Source organism: Aspergillus pseudonomiae, assembly GCF_009193645.1.
Source record: "Aspergillus pseudonomiae strain CBS 119388 unplaced genomic scaffold BDV37scaffold_73, whole genome shotgun sequence".
NCBI classification, from domain to species: domain Eukaryota; kingdom Fungi; phylum Ascomycota; class Eurotiomycetes; order Eurotiales; family Aspergillaceae; genus Aspergillus; species Aspergillus pseudonomiae.
The window spans coordinates 56,733-73,200 of record NW_022476065.1 but is presented as its reverse complement, the minus strand read 5'-3'; the positions used below and the strand labels follow the sequence as shown (position 1 = coordinate 73,200).

The 16,468-nt window shown below is 50.6% G+C and overlaps 8 protein-coding genes across 8 annotated transcripts; 3 read left to right on the top strand and 5 right to left on the bottom strand.

Moving 5' to 3' along the window:
* Window positions 1–31: 31 nt before the first annotated feature.
* Window positions 32–460, bottom strand: tpcL (anthrone oxygenase tpcL; the record flags this gene model as incomplete). The annotated part of the gene is made up of 1 exon (XM_032087891.1): window positions 32–460. The coding sequence occupies one exon, from the start codon at window positions 458–460 to the stop codon at window positions 32–34; it is 429 nt and encodes a 142-aa protein (XP_031938104.1).
* Window positions 461–767: 307 nt separating this feature from the next.
* On the bottom strand, window positions 768–1,616 carry BDV37DRAFT_296667 (Averufin oxidase A; the record flags this gene model as incomplete). Its single annotated transcript, XM_032090167.1, has 1 exon — window positions 768–1,616. The coding sequence occupies one exon, from the start codon at window positions 1,614–1,616 to the stop codon at window positions 768–770; it is 849 nt and encodes a 282-aa protein (XP_031938103.1).
* A 172-nt stretch (window positions 1,617–1,788) lies between these two features.
* On the bottom strand, window positions 1,789–3,148 carry BDV37DRAFT_296665 (Demethylsterigmatocystin 6-O-methyltransferase; the record flags this gene model as incomplete). The annotated part of the gene is made up of 4 exons (XM_032090166.1): window positions 2,969–3,148; window positions 2,779–2,905; window positions 2,605–2,728; window positions 1,789–2,542 (listed from the first exon to the last, which is right to left on the bottom strand). The coding sequence occupies exons 1-4, from the start codon at window positions 3,122–3,124 to the stop codon at window positions 1,789–1,791; spliced, it is 1,161 nt and encodes a 386-aa protein (XP_031938102.1). The 5' UTR covers window positions 3,125–3,148.
* A 1,675-nt stretch (window positions 3,149–4,823) lies between these two features.
* On the bottom strand, window positions 4,824–6,324 carry BDV37DRAFT_274161 (Sterigmatocystin 8-O-methyltransferase; the record flags this gene model as incomplete). Its single annotated transcript, XM_032085183.1, has 5 exons — window positions 4,824–5,127; window positions 5,187–5,547; window positions 5,601–5,710; window positions 5,771–5,894; window positions 5,955–6,324. 5 exons carry the CDS (start codon window positions 6,322–6,324, stop codon window positions 4,824–4,826), a joined length of 1,269 nt encoding a protein of 422 aa, XP_031938101.1.
* Window positions 6,325–7,416: 1,092 nt separating this feature from the next.
* BDV37DRAFT_274160 (cytochrome P450) lies at window positions 7,417–9,364 on the top strand (the record flags this gene model as incomplete). The annotated part of the gene is made up of 7 exons (XM_032085182.1): window positions 7,417–7,612; window positions 7,689–7,818; window positions 7,874–8,065; window positions 8,130–8,281; window positions 8,331–8,575; window positions 8,633–8,904; window positions 8,965–9,364. 7 exons carry the CDS (start codon window positions 7,417–7,419, stop codon window positions 9,362–9,364), a joined length of 1,587 nt encoding a protein of 528 aa, XP_031938100.1.
* Window positions 9,365–9,875: 511 nt separating this feature from the next.
* BDV37DRAFT_296659 (GMC family oxidoreductase) lies at window positions 9,876–11,881 on the top strand (the record flags this gene model as incomplete). Its single annotated transcript, XM_032090165.1, has 2 exons — window positions 9,876–10,402; window positions 10,467–11,881. 2 exons carry the CDS (start codon window positions 9,876–9,878, stop codon window positions 11,869–11,871), a joined length of 1,932 nt encoding a protein of 643 aa, XP_031938099.1. The 3' UTR covers window positions 11,872–11,881.
* A 563-nt stretch (window positions 11,882–12,444) lies between these two features.
* Window positions 12,445–14,091, bottom strand: BDV37DRAFT_274158 (cytochrome P450; the record flags this gene model as incomplete). The annotated part of the gene is made up of 3 exons (XM_032085181.1): window positions 12,445–12,703; window positions 12,758–13,917; window positions 13,984–14,091. The coding sequence occupies 3 exons, from the start codon at window positions 14,089–14,091 to the stop codon at window positions 12,445–12,447; spliced, it is 1,527 nt and encodes a 508-aa protein (XP_031938098.1).
* A 557-nt stretch (window positions 14,092–14,648) lies between these two features.
* Window positions 14,649–16,463, top strand: BDV37DRAFT_296655 (flavin-containing monooxygenase; the record flags this gene model as incomplete). Its single annotated transcript, XM_032090164.1, has 2 exons — window positions 14,649–16,125; window positions 16,180–16,463. 2 exons carry the CDS (start codon window positions 14,649–14,651, stop codon window positions 16,461–16,463), a joined length of 1,761 nt encoding a protein of 586 aa, XP_031938097.1.
* Between the last annotated feature and the right edge of the window lie 5 nt (window positions 16,464–16,468).

Here is a 16,468-nt window from a genome sequence, read left to right as displayed (position 1 = left end):
GAGAACCACCACGACCCTTTCACATAGTACATTATAAGTTGACTAGCTGAAACAATCCCAGGGAACCCAAAATTGCCCCTGCCAACGGAAAGAGTGCTCGCACTGCATTGAATCGGTCCCATACTCGCACCAGCTGCTCAGTCTCCTCCCAGGAAACTACCATCCCCTTGTTGGCTTCAGACTCTAGGCGAGCCAGCGCATTGTTAGTTGGGGCCATCACAATCTCCGTAAATGGAACCAAGCCGATGGTAGTAAGACCAGCAGTAGCACATAGACACCAAGGTTCACCACTCAAGTATTGGTGAACAGACACTGAAGTGTAGAGAAAGGTTGTAGAGAGGCCTAACACTCGGCCTTTCGTAGTTCCAATTTGATAGAGGCGTCTTTGGTAGCCAATAAGCGGACCTGACTGAGTAATGGTTTGCAAGAAGGCAGGCATCGCTAGCCCATAGACGCTCATCATGGCTCCTGGATGGATTAAACTTTGGACATAATCGAAATATGGACAGGAGAAGTACCAGACATGAATGAGCCCATGACCACGGCGGTAGCTTGAAGTGCAGTAATCATCATGATATGGATATTCTAGTTTCTCCTTTACCATTCACCTTTGCGTGCAGAGAAGTTGCAAGTACAGTGGATTTTATAATGGGTTCGCACGCTCTCGGCGAGCGAAGCAACATGGTTTTAAATAAAACAATGGGTGTACGTAACATGAAGCCTTTATTGCAGCGAAAATGATATTCGCCTAGTTTGACATGCAATGATCACTTGAGACACGCCCATACCACCAGAAAAACACACATCACTCCGACAACCACTGTTTCCTTCGTTGTTTTCTCCATCAAACGAGACGATCCGCCTTCCAATAGATGACGCAGTAGGACTCCCCAGGTTTGATGGACACGACCAGTGGCGGTTACACCCACCGCGCGCCCGTGGAACTCGTCGTGGCGATAGGCAATCTCACACATCGCAGCTCCTAAGTCAGCGTAGCTAAGGGCAATAGCTTGGGACTCCGTGGAGATTAGTCTATAGCCGGTTTCCTGTGTTCCATTCGCATCATGAAGCGTAGGAGGGTCCACGAGAATGTATTCCAATGTCCCTTGCTTCTGTGCTTTACTATAGTATTGGCACGCGTGCTTGATATCTGCGTAGTTCGCAAAGAGGCAGAAGCTGACTATCCAATGAACGAAGGCCGGTACCTGGGCCGCCAGTACAGGGTTCAAAGAGGCTGAACGAAGTTGAACGATTGTACATGGCTGGTAATTTGGCCCCCGGGCCTGCTGTTGTCGCTGGAGCGCGGATATGATGGCACGGCCAGTATCCTGGCACAATGTGGTGCCAATTGGGCTCCCATTCTGCGCCACACACATGAATGCAATACTAGCATTCCTCAGGCACTCAGTCAAAGCATCGGAGTCTGTAGACGTTCCTTGTATAATATGGATTTGTGGGTTTCTTGTCGTGTCGAGAGCTGGGAACGCTTGTAGCAACTTGGCTTTTGACCGAACGAGGATTTGAATGCGAAGAGAATCGGGTGATTTCTGAAGCAGGTGACGTAGAATGCTGGAGCCAGTAGCCCCAGTGGCGCCAAGTAGGGCGTATGTGACCATATTGCTACAAGACAGTGCATAGCTTGGAGATACAGACCGAGGAGGGAGGCAAGGCAGCTTTATAGTGAGCCTACCACGCCTGCTTGTCCAATGTTTACAATACCAGTGGTAAACTATGCGAAAGGAAAGCCGTAGGAATTTATTTACCAACTTGGCTAGTCTAGGGAAGTCCTTAGGGCCTTTTAGGCACCGCAACCAAGATGGACTGATCTTTACTGTCGTAAGCCTTTGACTGAATAATTTCCAGACCCGCCTGCTCTAGCAAATTGTCCCATTCGGCGCGTGTGCGCTCCACTCCTCCGAGCGAGTTCATCATAAGCAGATCTGTAAATGCCGCTTGCCAAGGCACCCCGGTACTGGGGATCACCATCTCGTCAATCAAAATCTGCGAGTCCGGTCCCATCGCCGGGATGACCTGCTTCAAGATCTGAACGCATTGTTCATCTGGCCAATCATGGAAGACATGACGCAAATAGTAGAACTTGGCATTCTGAATAGGCTGTGGTTCGAAGAAGTTGTGCTCCATGAACTCGACCCCTGCCGCTGGCTGCGCGTTGGCCAGGGTTTGAGGGATATCCTGCACGATAACGCGACCAGGAAGATTGGAAAATTTGGCGCGCAGGGCTTTCGATTGCTGGCCAAAGCCTCCACCGATATCAACCATTAATACCTTGTCGGGACCTGGGAAATCTCCCAGCTCCTCGAGAACAGGGAAGTGGTCGACCCAGGAAACGGGACGCTCCAGAGCCATTAAATGACCCAGCGATTCCATGTGCTTGGGGTGTTGTGGCATCCACTCAAACATTGTTAGGTCACTGTTGAAGGCCTTTTGAAAGACACAGTCTTTGTTAGAGGTGATATCTCGGTAATCTCTCTCGGCCAGGAAGTCAGGCAATATCTGGGTGCAAGGACCCGAGATGTCGAATCTAAACGGAGACCTCAGCATTAGTAGAGACTACGTCAACTGCCAATTGGGATAAGACCATACAGTTGCGCCACCGCACCTGCGGCATCCGCGTTCGCGAACACCTCTGTAAATGCACTTGAGGTATACTCTTGGGGGCCTGTCTCCTTGATCAAGCCAAACGCAGCCTGCGTCCGTAGGATGCGACCTATTCTGTGTTAGAATGCAACTCACTTACGAGGCAGATAGGGATTCAACCAAGGAGTCTAGGAGAAGCTCCTGTTTTCTTGACAAATTCCGCCAGCGTTATCGGCGTCTCGCTCTCCTTGAGGTCGCGGAAGATGCCCAGATCAATGCCGACCTTCGCGAGAGCGACTTGTAGGGGCTACAGGATGATCAACCTTCCCATTCCCATCCATAGCTAGGGTGTCAAATATGGGAGACCTACTCCACTGCTCAATCGCATGACCACATCCCAGTCCGAGTAAAAGCCGACCTGAAGCTCGCGGATATGGCCCTGAATCTGCCGTTTGCCCACATCGTCTGTTCTGGCATACTCCTCTTTAATTTTCGCGAAGATGGATTCCATGTCAAGGCCCGTCATCTTTGTAACCCTGGTACTTACGACTGGCTGTATAGATTGTACAGTCAAATTAAGAATGTACGAGGGGTCAATGCCTGAAGCAACGGTCCCTGAGATAGGGAGGGATATTTGCTGGCATTTAACCTGTCTTCCGCGCTTCTTGTTCTACTCCCCGCCTGTCTACCGAACTCATTGGAGGCCATGCAGAGCTAGATGCCCTCGGGAGAAGTATGTGTCGCTCAGCGAAAGTCGCGGAATCCACCGTGATGATCGCCGCGAGGGGTAAGAATACCAACTGGTGACTGTGACGGTAGCCTGGAGTTGCAGAACAAGCTTCAATTTTTTTTTGCTAGGCTAAGAATAATACACTTCGGGTCTCTAGTTGGTATAGTATGAAATCCTACTAATAAAGGGATTGTGTACGCAATCCCTGAGCATTGTAGAAGTTGTGTATGTGTATAATTCGAATGGCATAACCTAACTAACCGCCGTACCCTAGCCAGAACCCTAACCGACCCAAGTTAGGTGAAGGTAAAAAACTGATTAACCTAGGTAGGTTAACCGTGGTTAACCGGAGGTGCCTTATAGGGCAGTAAGGCGTCGAACTAAGTCTATATAGGAGGCGGTCTAGTAAGGTTTCCGAGAATACAGTCGGCAGGAAATAGCCCTTGTCCACCGCCTGCTTAAATGGGTTTTACTTTGCTGCCTCAGGCAGAACTATGTTACCTGTAGCTTAACCCCGGAAGAAACAAAATTTATCTACACCCCACTACGGGTTAAACTACTAGTAGGTAGGAAGGGCAACTAACCCTATTAACCTAACCTAGCTAGCCATACACCAGTCTATGTATAATCAAAAACATGATGAATTGAATTATTCACAGAATATATGCCCTCAGTGGGTGGAAAAACGTTAGGTATTCGAGGAGCTTGTGGTGATATTGAGATATATTTATTTCCGCTTCTTGATATGTATAATGAACGCCTGCCCACATCTAGGATAGGTCAAGTCGCGACGCGTTATACTTCACGTATGAAATGCAGTAGCTTGATCGTAGACATAGAACCTTTACAGCTATATTTTGTAGGTGATGCTTGAGCTATTAAGAGCGTACATTTGTATGGTCCTCACTGTACCATTTGAATGTATAGTAATAGACAATGTATATGCCGAGCTTGATGATACTACGAGTGGATTGAAGTGCAGCTACATGCCAAACTTGTCTATCAAAATCGGGCCTAGGTGCGTAAACATATCTTTCAGTGAAACATATATATCTAGATGTGACAAACGCAGTCCTGCAATGGTAGTGTAGCGCTCAGCTTGCTTTCAGCGAAGAGTTAACCCATCTACGGTTTCTAGGGTCTAATGAGGTTGATATTTGTTCAGATGGCCCTTAAAATGCCCATCTAGCCTCTCTTCCATGTCAGGTCTAATTGCGCCCTTGACTGGGTATATGGCAGAAGTGTCTCCGTGAAGGCTCAATAGATGCAGGCCGATTCACAGCATAAAAATAGAATGTTATGTTCATTGTATCGGTAGGCATAAATACTTATCAATGGTACGAAGGGCTCTGTAGAGCATTATTCTGAGTAGTATGGCTGAGTAGAAAAGTGCTGATTCTCTTGAAATTTATCACAAATTAGGGCAAGGGATGTTCGCGAATCTTAGCTCAAGAATTCTCCTAACAGGCTCCAAACATATCTCCAATGAATTCCCCTAGTTTGCCAAGCTGCCGTGCAGACGCAATTGTTGGACGCCCCAGTGCGACCCTTCCTCGCCTTTGCGCCACCACGTCTTCTCCGTCTCCAGCTTACCATCTACCGTCGTAATGAGCGAATCCCACTCCTTGGCCGACCTTTCCTTACCGTTCAATGTCAGAACAACGGTCATGTCGATCTGATTCATGAATCGTTGCGAATCCTGCGCCAAAAGATCGGGCACAACCATTTCGTCCAACAGGATGCGCGACTTGGTCGGGTCCATGGCGCTGACGATGTTAGAGAGAATCTCCACGCATGCCCTGTAGGAACAATTAGCCATCAAATCAAACCAAAGCGTTTCGGATGCCTTGTCACTCACGCATCGGGATAGTCATGGAGAATAGATCGGAGAAGGTAGACGTCGGCGCCACGCACTGGGTTCGGGTGGCGAATGTCATGCTCCATCATGGTGACTTTCTCAGTGTCCTCAACTCCGTGAATGACGGCAGGCAGGTCCTGGACAATGAACTTGAGGTGGGGATGCTTTTGCGAAACCCGCCGGCTGAGATGACCTCGACCGCCACCGACATCGACAACGGTACTTCCCTCAGGTAGACTGCTGAAATCAAACATCTCCTCTACCAGCGGCTTTGTAGCTTCGGTGCCACCCATACCGAGGTCAAAGCGGCGGCCACGAACCTCATCCACCGTGCTGTAATAGTCAAATAACCCTTTGGCAGCTGTTTTTTACCTTTCAGCTGGGCTGCTTGATAGAATATAGTTGATCACTTACGATCGAATGCCAATGAGAAAGGCGAAGGCACATTCCAGCTCGGAGGATTGCCTTTCGTCTGCTGCAAAAAGTCGGAAAAGCAGGCACCAGAACGCATCACTTCGTCACAACTAAACTCGGTCTCCCTGGTGAGGACATCCGGTAGTTCATTGTTAGAGGAGAATACTCACGAGAATCCCACTAAGGCATGAATGCCCTTCACCCTCAACATCTTTGAGGCATCAGTGTGGGCGTATTGGTCAGGGGCAACCTCCTCGAAGATGAAGCGCTGGGCACATCCTCGAAGTATCCGTCCTGAATATCTATTAATGCACTGCATTTCAGTGGAGAACATATAGAGGTGGAAGCTCATACGTAGTAGGTCCTTGGAGACACCGGTTGCGGCGACGATTGTGTCGAGTGATGTGGGACTAGCTCCGTCCACAATGACATCCTGTAGGTTGAGCTGGGTGGCAGCAGCTAGACAGGCGCTGTCAAGATGGGACAGCGCGTTGCTGAGGAGCCAGGGGACTGGGCCATGAATCAAGGAGCCAATACGGTCGCAGGTGCGCACGATCTCCCAGGCCTGGGCGTGTTCGGCGGAGGAGGGATTGTTCGCGCCCTCAATGCAGTGTTTATGGCCATTTGGAAGGTCCGTTTCATCCGCAATGGCCAGATAACGCTTTACCTGTTCTGAAAGTGCGTTTGCAAGGCCCACGAGGGCGGCTTTGTCCGGCAGTGCCATGCTGATGGGGCTACGTCTAATGGGTTCAATTGAATGATTTGGGAAGGGAGTATATGAAGATAGAGGTTCGTGTCGGCTATGCCTATTTATTCTAATCCACACACTCGTAGCTTCTTTGCTTTTACAAGTTTACAAAATCCGCGAAAGGAAAAGGGAACTCGCGGCACTTCGGCCAGCGATGGACTGAGGCTATCATCCGTCTGAAAGCCTGTCGGAAAGTGAAAAATACCACTGGCGGATATGTATCATGGCAGCGTTCCCAATTGCTCCCGACTAGGGACAAATAGAGATTACGGATTCCTGCAGTCGATGAATTCCGAGCCTGAAACCATTAGCGTACTAGTGACTCTGGAGCGCCTGGGATACAGGGTTACACTCTTGTAGATGCCAATCCTGCTATTTGTTTCTCCAGCTGAGTTTGAGGTAAATTAAGTCTTTTGCTACAAGGCTTGTAGATGTATTCCTCTATGTAGAGTTAATAAATGGTCCTCTCTTGTTACTCTGCATTTTGCTGGAGGGTATCTAGGGGGAGGTTCAGATTAATTACTACCTCGCAGAAATGGTTTACATTTTGCTCCAGGCGAATCCTACTTCAAGGTTCCTTGTACACTACGACAGTTGTATATGGTCTGGTAATGCTGTCCCTTGATTAGCAGTATTATGGCAGAAGCTTATCCTTCTAGCTGAAGTCAAATATAGAACAATATGAACTACTATAGCACTTGGCGTAATACGACCTCCTAGACAGCCTGCATACTCTGAACAGTTAATTTACTATTCATTACTGTGTAGATGGAATCCTTGGAGTTAACTAGTCAGGGGAAATTCCCGCAAGCTTTAACGCCAGCGCCACAGAGCCGGCTTTCTTCAGAAGTTATTTATATGATCTGCCTCCCCATCTCGACTTAGAGTATTCAAAGAAGTTGGCTTTTGTCGATCAAACTTACATACCTGAGATCCGAGCAGGTAAAACTTTCGGAAGCCGAATGCTCATTTCAGTCTCTGCACCGGATACGGCGCAAGCGAGATTGATAAGTCTTTGCACGATTCACTCAGCATCCAGTACTACCATCACTTGCCTTCCACCCGACCATGATTCTTGGCCTAATTATCTGTGCGGGGGCCTTCCTAGGCTTGTGGCTTTTGGAGAAGCTGCTGGCGCCCAAAGACACACATCCTCCCCTTCCCCCAGGACCGTGGAGGAAGCCTATCATTGGGAACCTGACCGACTTTCCGCCAAAGGGAACTCCGGAATGGTTATTTTGGGCTAAGCACCAAGAGAAATATGGTATCGGAACCCTCTTTCTGCCCACCGATCTGACGTATAGACGGTTCTAATCCTTGAGATATGTGCGAGTGAGCAGGGCCCATAAGCTCTTTGGAGGTCATGGGGCAGACCATTATCATGATCAATGACACTCAATTGGGTATAGAGATTATGCACAAGAAGTCAGCCTTGAGTCAGATGATCCCAGATGCCCCCTTTGCGCATATGTAGGCGAGAATCCTTTGCAGGATCCGATAGGAACTGGCACTGATGACATAGTAGGGCAGGGTGGGGCATGAGCTTGGCTACCGAGCGCAATAAGCAAGCATGGAAGACAATTCGAGCCAATATGAAACAGGAAATCGGGACCAGGCGAGCCGTTTCTGCTTTTCATCCCAAGATGGAAATCGGCATTCGACGGTTCTTGTTGAGGACGTTAGACAGCCCGGACGACCTTCGGTTCAATATCCGGAAGTAAGCAACGTCTGACGGTTACTGGTGGTGTTTGACATACTGAGCCAGGGAAATATAACTATAGGGAAGCGAACGCGTTCATGATGGATGTGGCCTATGGGTACACGATTGCGCCGTATGGGAAAGATGAGTTGTATGATCTGACCCAACGGTCAGTTCGGCAGTTTTCCCACATCTTCTCCCCAGGAGAGTGGAGTGTCAACTTCTTCCCCATATGTGAGAAAGCCTGCATGACAAGACGGGGCTGATGCTGATGCTGGAATAGTGCGATACGTACCATCCTGGTTCCCCGGAGCCTCGTTCCAAGTCAAGGCAGCAGAATACAAGCGGACCATCGAAAAGATGACTATGGTTCCCTACTTATGGATAAAAGATCAGGTCGCTCGGGACTGCTGCCGTCCTTCCATTCTCTTGCGCTTGTTGCAGAAGGGTCACTATGAATCTGGATCACAGGAAGAACAGGTGTTAGTATGGACTAATGCCGAATTCGTTATGGGAGGATCGGACACGGTAAGCCATGCTTTGCCTTATGCTTTCGGATAGGAAGTGCGTTAACCCATTATACAGACAGTGTCGGCTGTGTCTAGCTTCTTCGTGGCCATGGCATTGTACCCCGAGGTTCAACGCAAGGCGCGTGAGGAGCTCGACCGCGTCGTGGGACCAACTACTCTGGCAACCTTCGAGCACCGCTCGCAGTTACCCTTTATTGACGCCCTTGTCAAGGAGGCGTTTCGATGGCATCCTGCTTCCCCTTTGGGCGCCCCCCATATTACGCAAGAGGATCAGATCTGGGATGGTTATCTGCTGCCCAGGGGTGCTCTCCTACTGCCAAATATCTGGTTGTGCCCCTTTCATTCATTCTCTTTTTTCAGTTTTAAGCTAACGCTATACTTGTTCAGGGCTTTTACCCATGATCCCAGTGTCTACCACGACCCCATGGTGTTCAAGCCAGAGCGATTCCTGGAGGGAAATGGCTCCCCGCCGGAAACAGATCCCATGAAATTTGTGTTTGGCTTTGGGCGTCGCATATGCCCTGGTCGGTTTATAACCGATGAAAAGCTGTTTTTGCTTGCATGCCACACGCTCAGCTGCTTCTTGATCTCGCCCAAGGATCCAGCAGCTCCGGAGCCCGACTGGTTGCCGGGGGTCATCAGCCAACCGAGCCCCTTTGGCCTGAACGTGGTGCCTCGCAGCCCTGCACACGAAGCATTGATTCGCTCAATCGAGACAGACCATCCCTGGAAGAATGCCGATGCTACTGACATCTCCCGATTCATGGCCAGAAATGAGATGATTTGAGATATACGTATTCCGTGGACATTACGACTGGTGTTTAGATGAGGAACAGAGGCTATGTATACGGGCTATGCTTGAGCTAGATATTCTGATACGCGCCGTTGTATCTCTAGTAGATGTCTTTAGAAGGTACTGTCAAAAGTTGTTAGTTAATCGAAGTGGACATGTTAATACGCTATCTAAATGACAAGCGGTTTAGATCGCTTTGTTAATTCGAGTCTAGCTGTGTAGAAAGGCTGCGCTCAAATGCACGGCAGTGCCTTCAGCTAAGCACGGAATTTATCGAATTACCTGTTCATTAAGAACTATTGATTGTATCCAGACATCGGTGGGACCCTGAAAGCCCGATCAGGGATCAAGAAAGCGACTCTCGGACAGCGAGGCAGACCATTCTAGCAAACGATGCGAGGCTGTATGGATGACCACCATTTAAAGGGCAGGGCAGAAGTCCTATCGCTCCGATGTATTAACAGCTGCTAGGGTTCTTCACATATTGTTTTCATTAGCTTTTACAATGGGACGAAGTTGGTTCCAGATAGCGGCCATGACGGTGGCCCCCGTGGTGGGTATCATGGCTGTCAATCCCACCATCCTGTCATCCGCAGCTTCCTCGCTCCCGTCACTAGGAGCAATCTTCACATCGGACAATTTTGCCAGTCAAATGGACGGGCGGATTCAGGCGCAGGGACTGCTCAGCTCACACTTTGGTATGTATGGCTGGCCGGGACAGTCGTTCGACTACGTGATTGTTGGCGGTGGAACGGCGGGCCTGGCCATGGCTCGTCGCCTGTCACAGGATGGATCTGCCTCAGTTGCCGTAATTGAGGCGGGTGGATTCTATGAAACCGATGCTGGAAATGCCACAGAGGTGCCAATGTATCTGTTCAACTACTTCTTCGACAATGGTAAGGTCAAAAATCCTCTATTCGACTGGTATCAATACACCACGCCACAGCCCGGGCTGGCACAGCGCGAGATGTTTTATATGCAAGGAAAGACCTTGGGGGGAAGCACTGCACGAGGGGCCATGTTGTACCACAGGTAGGTCACGGTCGTCGCGCCTGGCTGACATCAGTGGGAGTAAAGTGTTGACTGGAAGGTTTAGAGGCTCGAAAGGCGCCTACGATATGTGGGCAGATCACGTTGGCGACGATAGTTACACATGGGATAAATGGCTGCCATATTTCCAAAAGAGCGTTCACTTCTCTGGTCCTCAAACTAACCCTCGTCCTGCGAATGCGACTGCTCTCAACGACAACACGGCCTTTACGGCGTCGGGAGGCCCCGTACACGTCGGCTATCCGTTCCAGGTCAATGCCATCTCGTCCTGGGTGGACAAGGCCCTGGCAAAAATGGGCTTTCCTGAGGCCCAGGGCTTCTCCAACGGCAACTTGTTGGGCCGTTCATACATAACTCACACCATCAACCCCTACACCCGTCGCCGCGAGACCGCTTCGTCTTCGTATCTGCGCGAGGCGCTGATGGAGAGTAATAACCTCAATATCTTCACGCGCACCCTGGTTAAACGGGTTCTTTTCGACGATCAGAATCGAGCCACAGGAGTAACGGTAAGCACGGACGGTTTCGAGTGGCAGATCGGGGCCAAAAAGGAGGTCATTCTGAGCGCCGGCGTCATGCGTTCACCCCAGCTGCTGATGGTGTCGGGCATCGGGCCCAAAGCCCATTTGAAGGAGCTGGGCATTCCAGTGCGATCCGATCTCAGCGGAGTAGGCCAGAACATGCAGGACACCATCATCCTGGGGCCTACAGTTCCAGTCAAGGTCGAGAGCCACAGTCAGTTAATGGGCAACAAGGAGACACTGCCACGGGCTATTCGCGAATATAACGAGGAGCGTAAGGGTCTGTTGACCAACCCTGGCCAAGATTACTTTGCTTTCGAGAAACACCAGCCAGGCATGCTGAAGGAATCTACTGCCGCCGATATCGACGCCGCATTTCCCGACGACTGGCCGACCTTTTCATATATTGCACTTGACGACACCTTTGTTCCACAATACGACGGCAAGAATTATTTCAGCATGTCTGCCGCTCTGATGACTCCCTTCAGTCGCGGTACGGTCACGATCAACAGCAATGATACAGCCAATCCTCCCATCGTGGACCCACAGTGGTTGGCCGATCCGAGAGACCAGGAGATGGCAGTTGCTGCCTTCCGCCGCTGTCGCGAGATTGTTGCATCAGACGTGATGCGTGAGGTCGTTGCTGGACCCGAGATTCTACCCGGGCCGCAGTATCAGACGGATGATGAAATTCTGAACTACATCGCCGAGACATCAGATGCTTATTATGCCGGTGTTGGCACCTGCGCTATGGGTAAAGTAGATGATCCCAAGGCGGTGGTGGATTCCAAAGCCAGGGTTTTCGGTGTTAAGGGTCTGCGCGTAGTCGATGCTTCTATCTTTCCGTTTGCTATCGATGGGCAGCCCATGGGGACAGTGTATGCTCTGGCTGAGAAGATTGCCGATGAAATGACGGGTGAAAAGTATTGACCGTGGATCAGGTCGAATCTGGAGCTTTTACTAGGCATTGGCCAAATGTTATGGTTACGTTTTTGAAGGCATCCTGATCTGTTTCAATCTATTGTGTGGCTTAGCACCAACCAGATTGACAATCAATACGGTTGACTCCAAATGGAATATGTTGCATACCCTTCTAGAACCCACACTAGTAATGTGTTCACCATAGATCAACTTAAATCTAACTGTACGAGAACCAGTCTAGCAGCACATAGAATTAGAGGATATCCAGTTCACACCCCCCAGAGGATTCCGATTTTACTTTGTTAACATTTGAAAGTCTTATCCTAGTCAACGTAATCAAACATTTCATAATTTATACTAGATTACAATTACGTATGGATATGGGCAGAATTGGATCGATTACTAGGACTAGGGTTTTGCACACATCAAATCTATCTGGCACAGCTTTATTGAACTTTTCTAGCCATATTCTATTTGCCTAGCCTGCATTCAACTCGAGCTTAGCGTATTGAAAATCGAAATCTTCCCAAGCCCCTTCAAGTCCAGCTGTGTCCTCTACCCATCCGCCATCTCACATCAGCATTACAACTGAATGGCACAGCGCCGTGCCTTGGGCATACCGGCGATGAAACTATCAATCATAGCCATGCTCTCCGGAGTAGTAGAAGGAGCCAATTTGGCTCCTGGGCAGCGACGGAAAAATAAAGCCGTAGCGAGACGCAGCTGCATCCAGCCAAGATGAATGCCTAGACATTGACGTGCGCCCTGGCCGAAGGGATTGAATGACATCTTCGCCTCTTCTGATAGCGACGTCCCCGGCAGCCACCGCGTGTGGTCAAATCTGCTACCACGTCAGTCGGAGATTTACAATTCAAACGGAGATAAGAGAACTTACGTATGAGGATCTTTCCACACCTTCGGATTGCCGTGCAGACTCCAGTTCTGTGTGACGACCACGGCCGAGGGAGGGATGTAATACCCACACAGGGTGGCACCGTCAGGGGGCGGACTGCGAGGCATCGATCCAGGGGCCGGTCCATACAAACGGAGACTTTCATGTATCACCGCATTCATGATTGGTAGGTCTGCACAGGCAGCATCCGTGATATCTTCCGGCAATCCCGCAACTTCGGACTCGAGATCGGCCTGCAATTTGGGGCGATTGAGCACGCACCAAATGATGAATGTCAGAGATAATGCCGTGGGGTCCGAGCCAGCCAGGAGCAATGCCCCGGCATCAGTGATGATCTCCGTGTCATTGAGGCCGCCAATTTTGCTCTCCAAATCGCCTGCGGCCAGGGCTTTGACGAACAGATTCCGGTCTCCCCCGCCACCGCGCGCACCACGGGCAATTGCCACGACGCTCTTGCCTGCCTCAAACATCATCTCCTGTGAGAAGAAGACGTCGTGTAGCCGGGGCACCCCGTGTGCAAGCAGACGACCTAGATAGTACAGCGGTGGGGTGAAATGCTGCAGCAGATGCGCCAGGTCGCCCATGCGACGTTCCAGCATTAGTACGAAGGGATCCTTGGTTCCATTGCGCACCGTATCATGTCCGCCATTGAACGTTAATTTGCACACAGTCTCGTTGGCCATCAGAGTCCACCAGCCTAGGATTTCCGCTTCGCCCTGCTGCGCGTCGTGGCGGATTTTCTCAACCGTCAGCGCAACAATGTTGCGAATCGTCGGCTCCCACTCTTGCCGCAAACTATTTAAAGTGAAGCCTTTAGCGTACAGCTTGCGTCGGTTGCTGTGAAGCTTGGCATCGCGGAAATTGAAGATGTTATCAACCGGACCGGGAGAGAGCAGCTTGTAAAAGGGGGCTTTAACGAACCCCGACCCCATGCGGTGGATTTGCTTAGCAGCCACGGGATCGGCTATGTCGACCTCCTTGGGGCCGATGAGCACAATAGGCCCATACTTATCGTGGAGCGATTGCACATAATAAATCCGATTGTTGGCAAATGATGCCCAGGCGAGCCGAGCACTTGTCAGGCGCGCATACCAGGGACCAGGAACCTTGCGAAGGGGGCTGAAATATGCCGTTTGAAGAATCTATTGAGTAGTTCAGAGTCACATTCTTCCAGTTATCAATCCAGAAGTTGCGGAACTGCGACTTACCTTGACAATTGTGCTCAGAATCCAGGCACCACCCACGGCGAGGAACCACCAGGTGAACGGAACTTGCTCGATAGCGCGAATGAGCTCTCTGGACGGAGTTTTGGCCATAGTCTATAGAGGTGAACAAATATGCAATATCTAACCTGTCGTTTGTCTGGGACGAAATCGTCTAACATATCTTGAGGCACAAAAGGTCCCTGCTCGTACGGACACCGGACGGGGAACCAGAGCCGACTCGCCCACCGGAATCTTGTCCTTTGATCTTTTTGTTGTTTTAATTACCGTTTTGCCTAGTATATGACGCTATTGCAGTCGGATATGCGCTACACGTTTTCATTATGCGGCGTAATATGGTGTTTTCCTCACTCTATGTATGATTGAGGCACACTTGCTATGATGATCGTTCTATTGTTACGCTCTAATGCTTTCTGTCAGTAGCGATAGCGCGAGACACTAACCTGCTTAGTTCCTACTCACCTGCACTGTAGACTAATGAAAAGAAATGACATCAATATACCCTTGTTAACGAAGAAATCACCGTCTCGGCCGTCGGGGACTTGTCGCTCGCCGAATGCAAGTATTTGGTGAGAGTCCCATCGCTTTAGCCACGCTCCAGATAACGCTCTCGATCTCACTAAAGGTCACAGTGGTCATAACAGAACAAGATGTCAAAAATAGACTACTCTCAGCTTGGCTCGACCGGGTATGAAATCCCGCAAGATCTCACCTGGAAGGACCCGGCCAACCGCCCGTTGCGGGTGGTGACCATCGGCACCGGCATCTCGGGGATCCTAATGGCATATCAGATCCAGAAGCAATGTGCTAATGTTGAACATGTTTTATATGAGAAAAATGCGGATGTGGGTGGTACCTGGTTGGAAAACCGCTACCCCATGGCCGGTTGCGATGTCCCGAGCCATGCCTACACCTACCCATTTGCCCCGAATCCAGATTGGCCCCGGTACTTTTCTTATGCGCCTGATATCTGGAATTACCTCGACCGGGTATGCAAAGTCTTTGATCTTCGCCGCTACATGGTGTTCCGCACGGAGGTGGTGGGCTGCTACTGGAACGAAGGCCGCGGAGAATGGACAGTCCGACTGCGACAGCACTCTGGCGAGAGTGAACCTCGAGAGTTTGAGGACCATTGTCATGTCTTGATTCACGCGACGGGGGTATTCAATAATCCTCAGTGGCCTCAAATCCCCGGCCTCCATGACCGGTTCCAAGGCCGAGTGATCCATACCGCACGATGGCCCCACGACTATGAAGAGTCGCAATGGAAGCACGATCGAGTAGCGGTCATTGGCTCTGGAGCATCCTCCATCCAAACGGTACCCGGGATGCAACCCACGGTGAATCATCTCGATGTCTTTGTCCGGACGGGCGTGTGGTTCGGAGTGCTAGCGGGCAACACTGGCAGCCAGACCAAGGAATACACGCCTACCGAGCGCGACGAATTCCGGCGCAATCCAGCGGCGCTTGTAGCCCATGCAAAGGCCATCGAAGACCAGGTCAACGGCACCTGGGGGGCCTTTTACACGGGATCCAAGGGGCAAATGATGGCGTCGGCGTTTTTCCGCCAGCGCACCGCCAACTTGATCAAGGATGAGCAGCTACGGCAAGGGCTTGACCCGTCCTTTGCGTTTGGTTGTCGTCGCATCACCCCCGGGGACCCCTACATGGAGGCGATTCAGAAGGAGAACGTCGATGTACACTTCACCCCCGTGGTAAGCTGTACAGAGAAGGGTGTGGTGGGTGGTGATGGGGTAGAGCGCCAGGTCGACACGATAGTATGTGCCACTGGCTTCGATGCCTCTTATCGGCCACGTTTCCCCATCGTGGGCCGAGACGGCGTGGACTTGAGGGAGAAGTGGAAGGAGTACCCCAATTCGTATCTGGGTCTTGCCGTGCCTGAAATGCCCAACTTCTTCACATTCATCGGCCCGACGTGGCCCATCCAAAATGGCAGTGTCATTGGGCCACTGCAGGCCGTCTCTAACTACGTGATGCAGTGGATTAAAAAGGCTCAGAACGAGAATCTCCGTAGCTGGGTGCCGCGACAGGATCGCACGGATCAATTCAATGATCATGTCCAGGAGTGGGTGAAGCATACCGTGTGGACAGATGAATGCCGAAGCTGTACGTTTCCTGTCTCAACGGCCACGACTGAACGTACTGACAAGAGCCATTTAGGGTACAAGAACAATGAGACGGGTCGGGTCAATGCCATCTGGCCCGGTTCTTCGCTGCACTACCAGCAAGTCATCGACCAGCCTCGCTACGAAGACTTCGACATCCGCTCCTTCCATCAGAATCCCTGGGCCTGCTTGGGCATGGGGTGGTCGATCCAGGACCGCAAAGGCCCCAAGGAAGCCGATGTTAGTCCACATCTGGGTCTAGAGGAGATCGACCCTAAATGGTGGGGATCAATCGAACATGACGGCGGTTCCAGTGTAGTTTCTGACAGTAACCTCTAGGTACG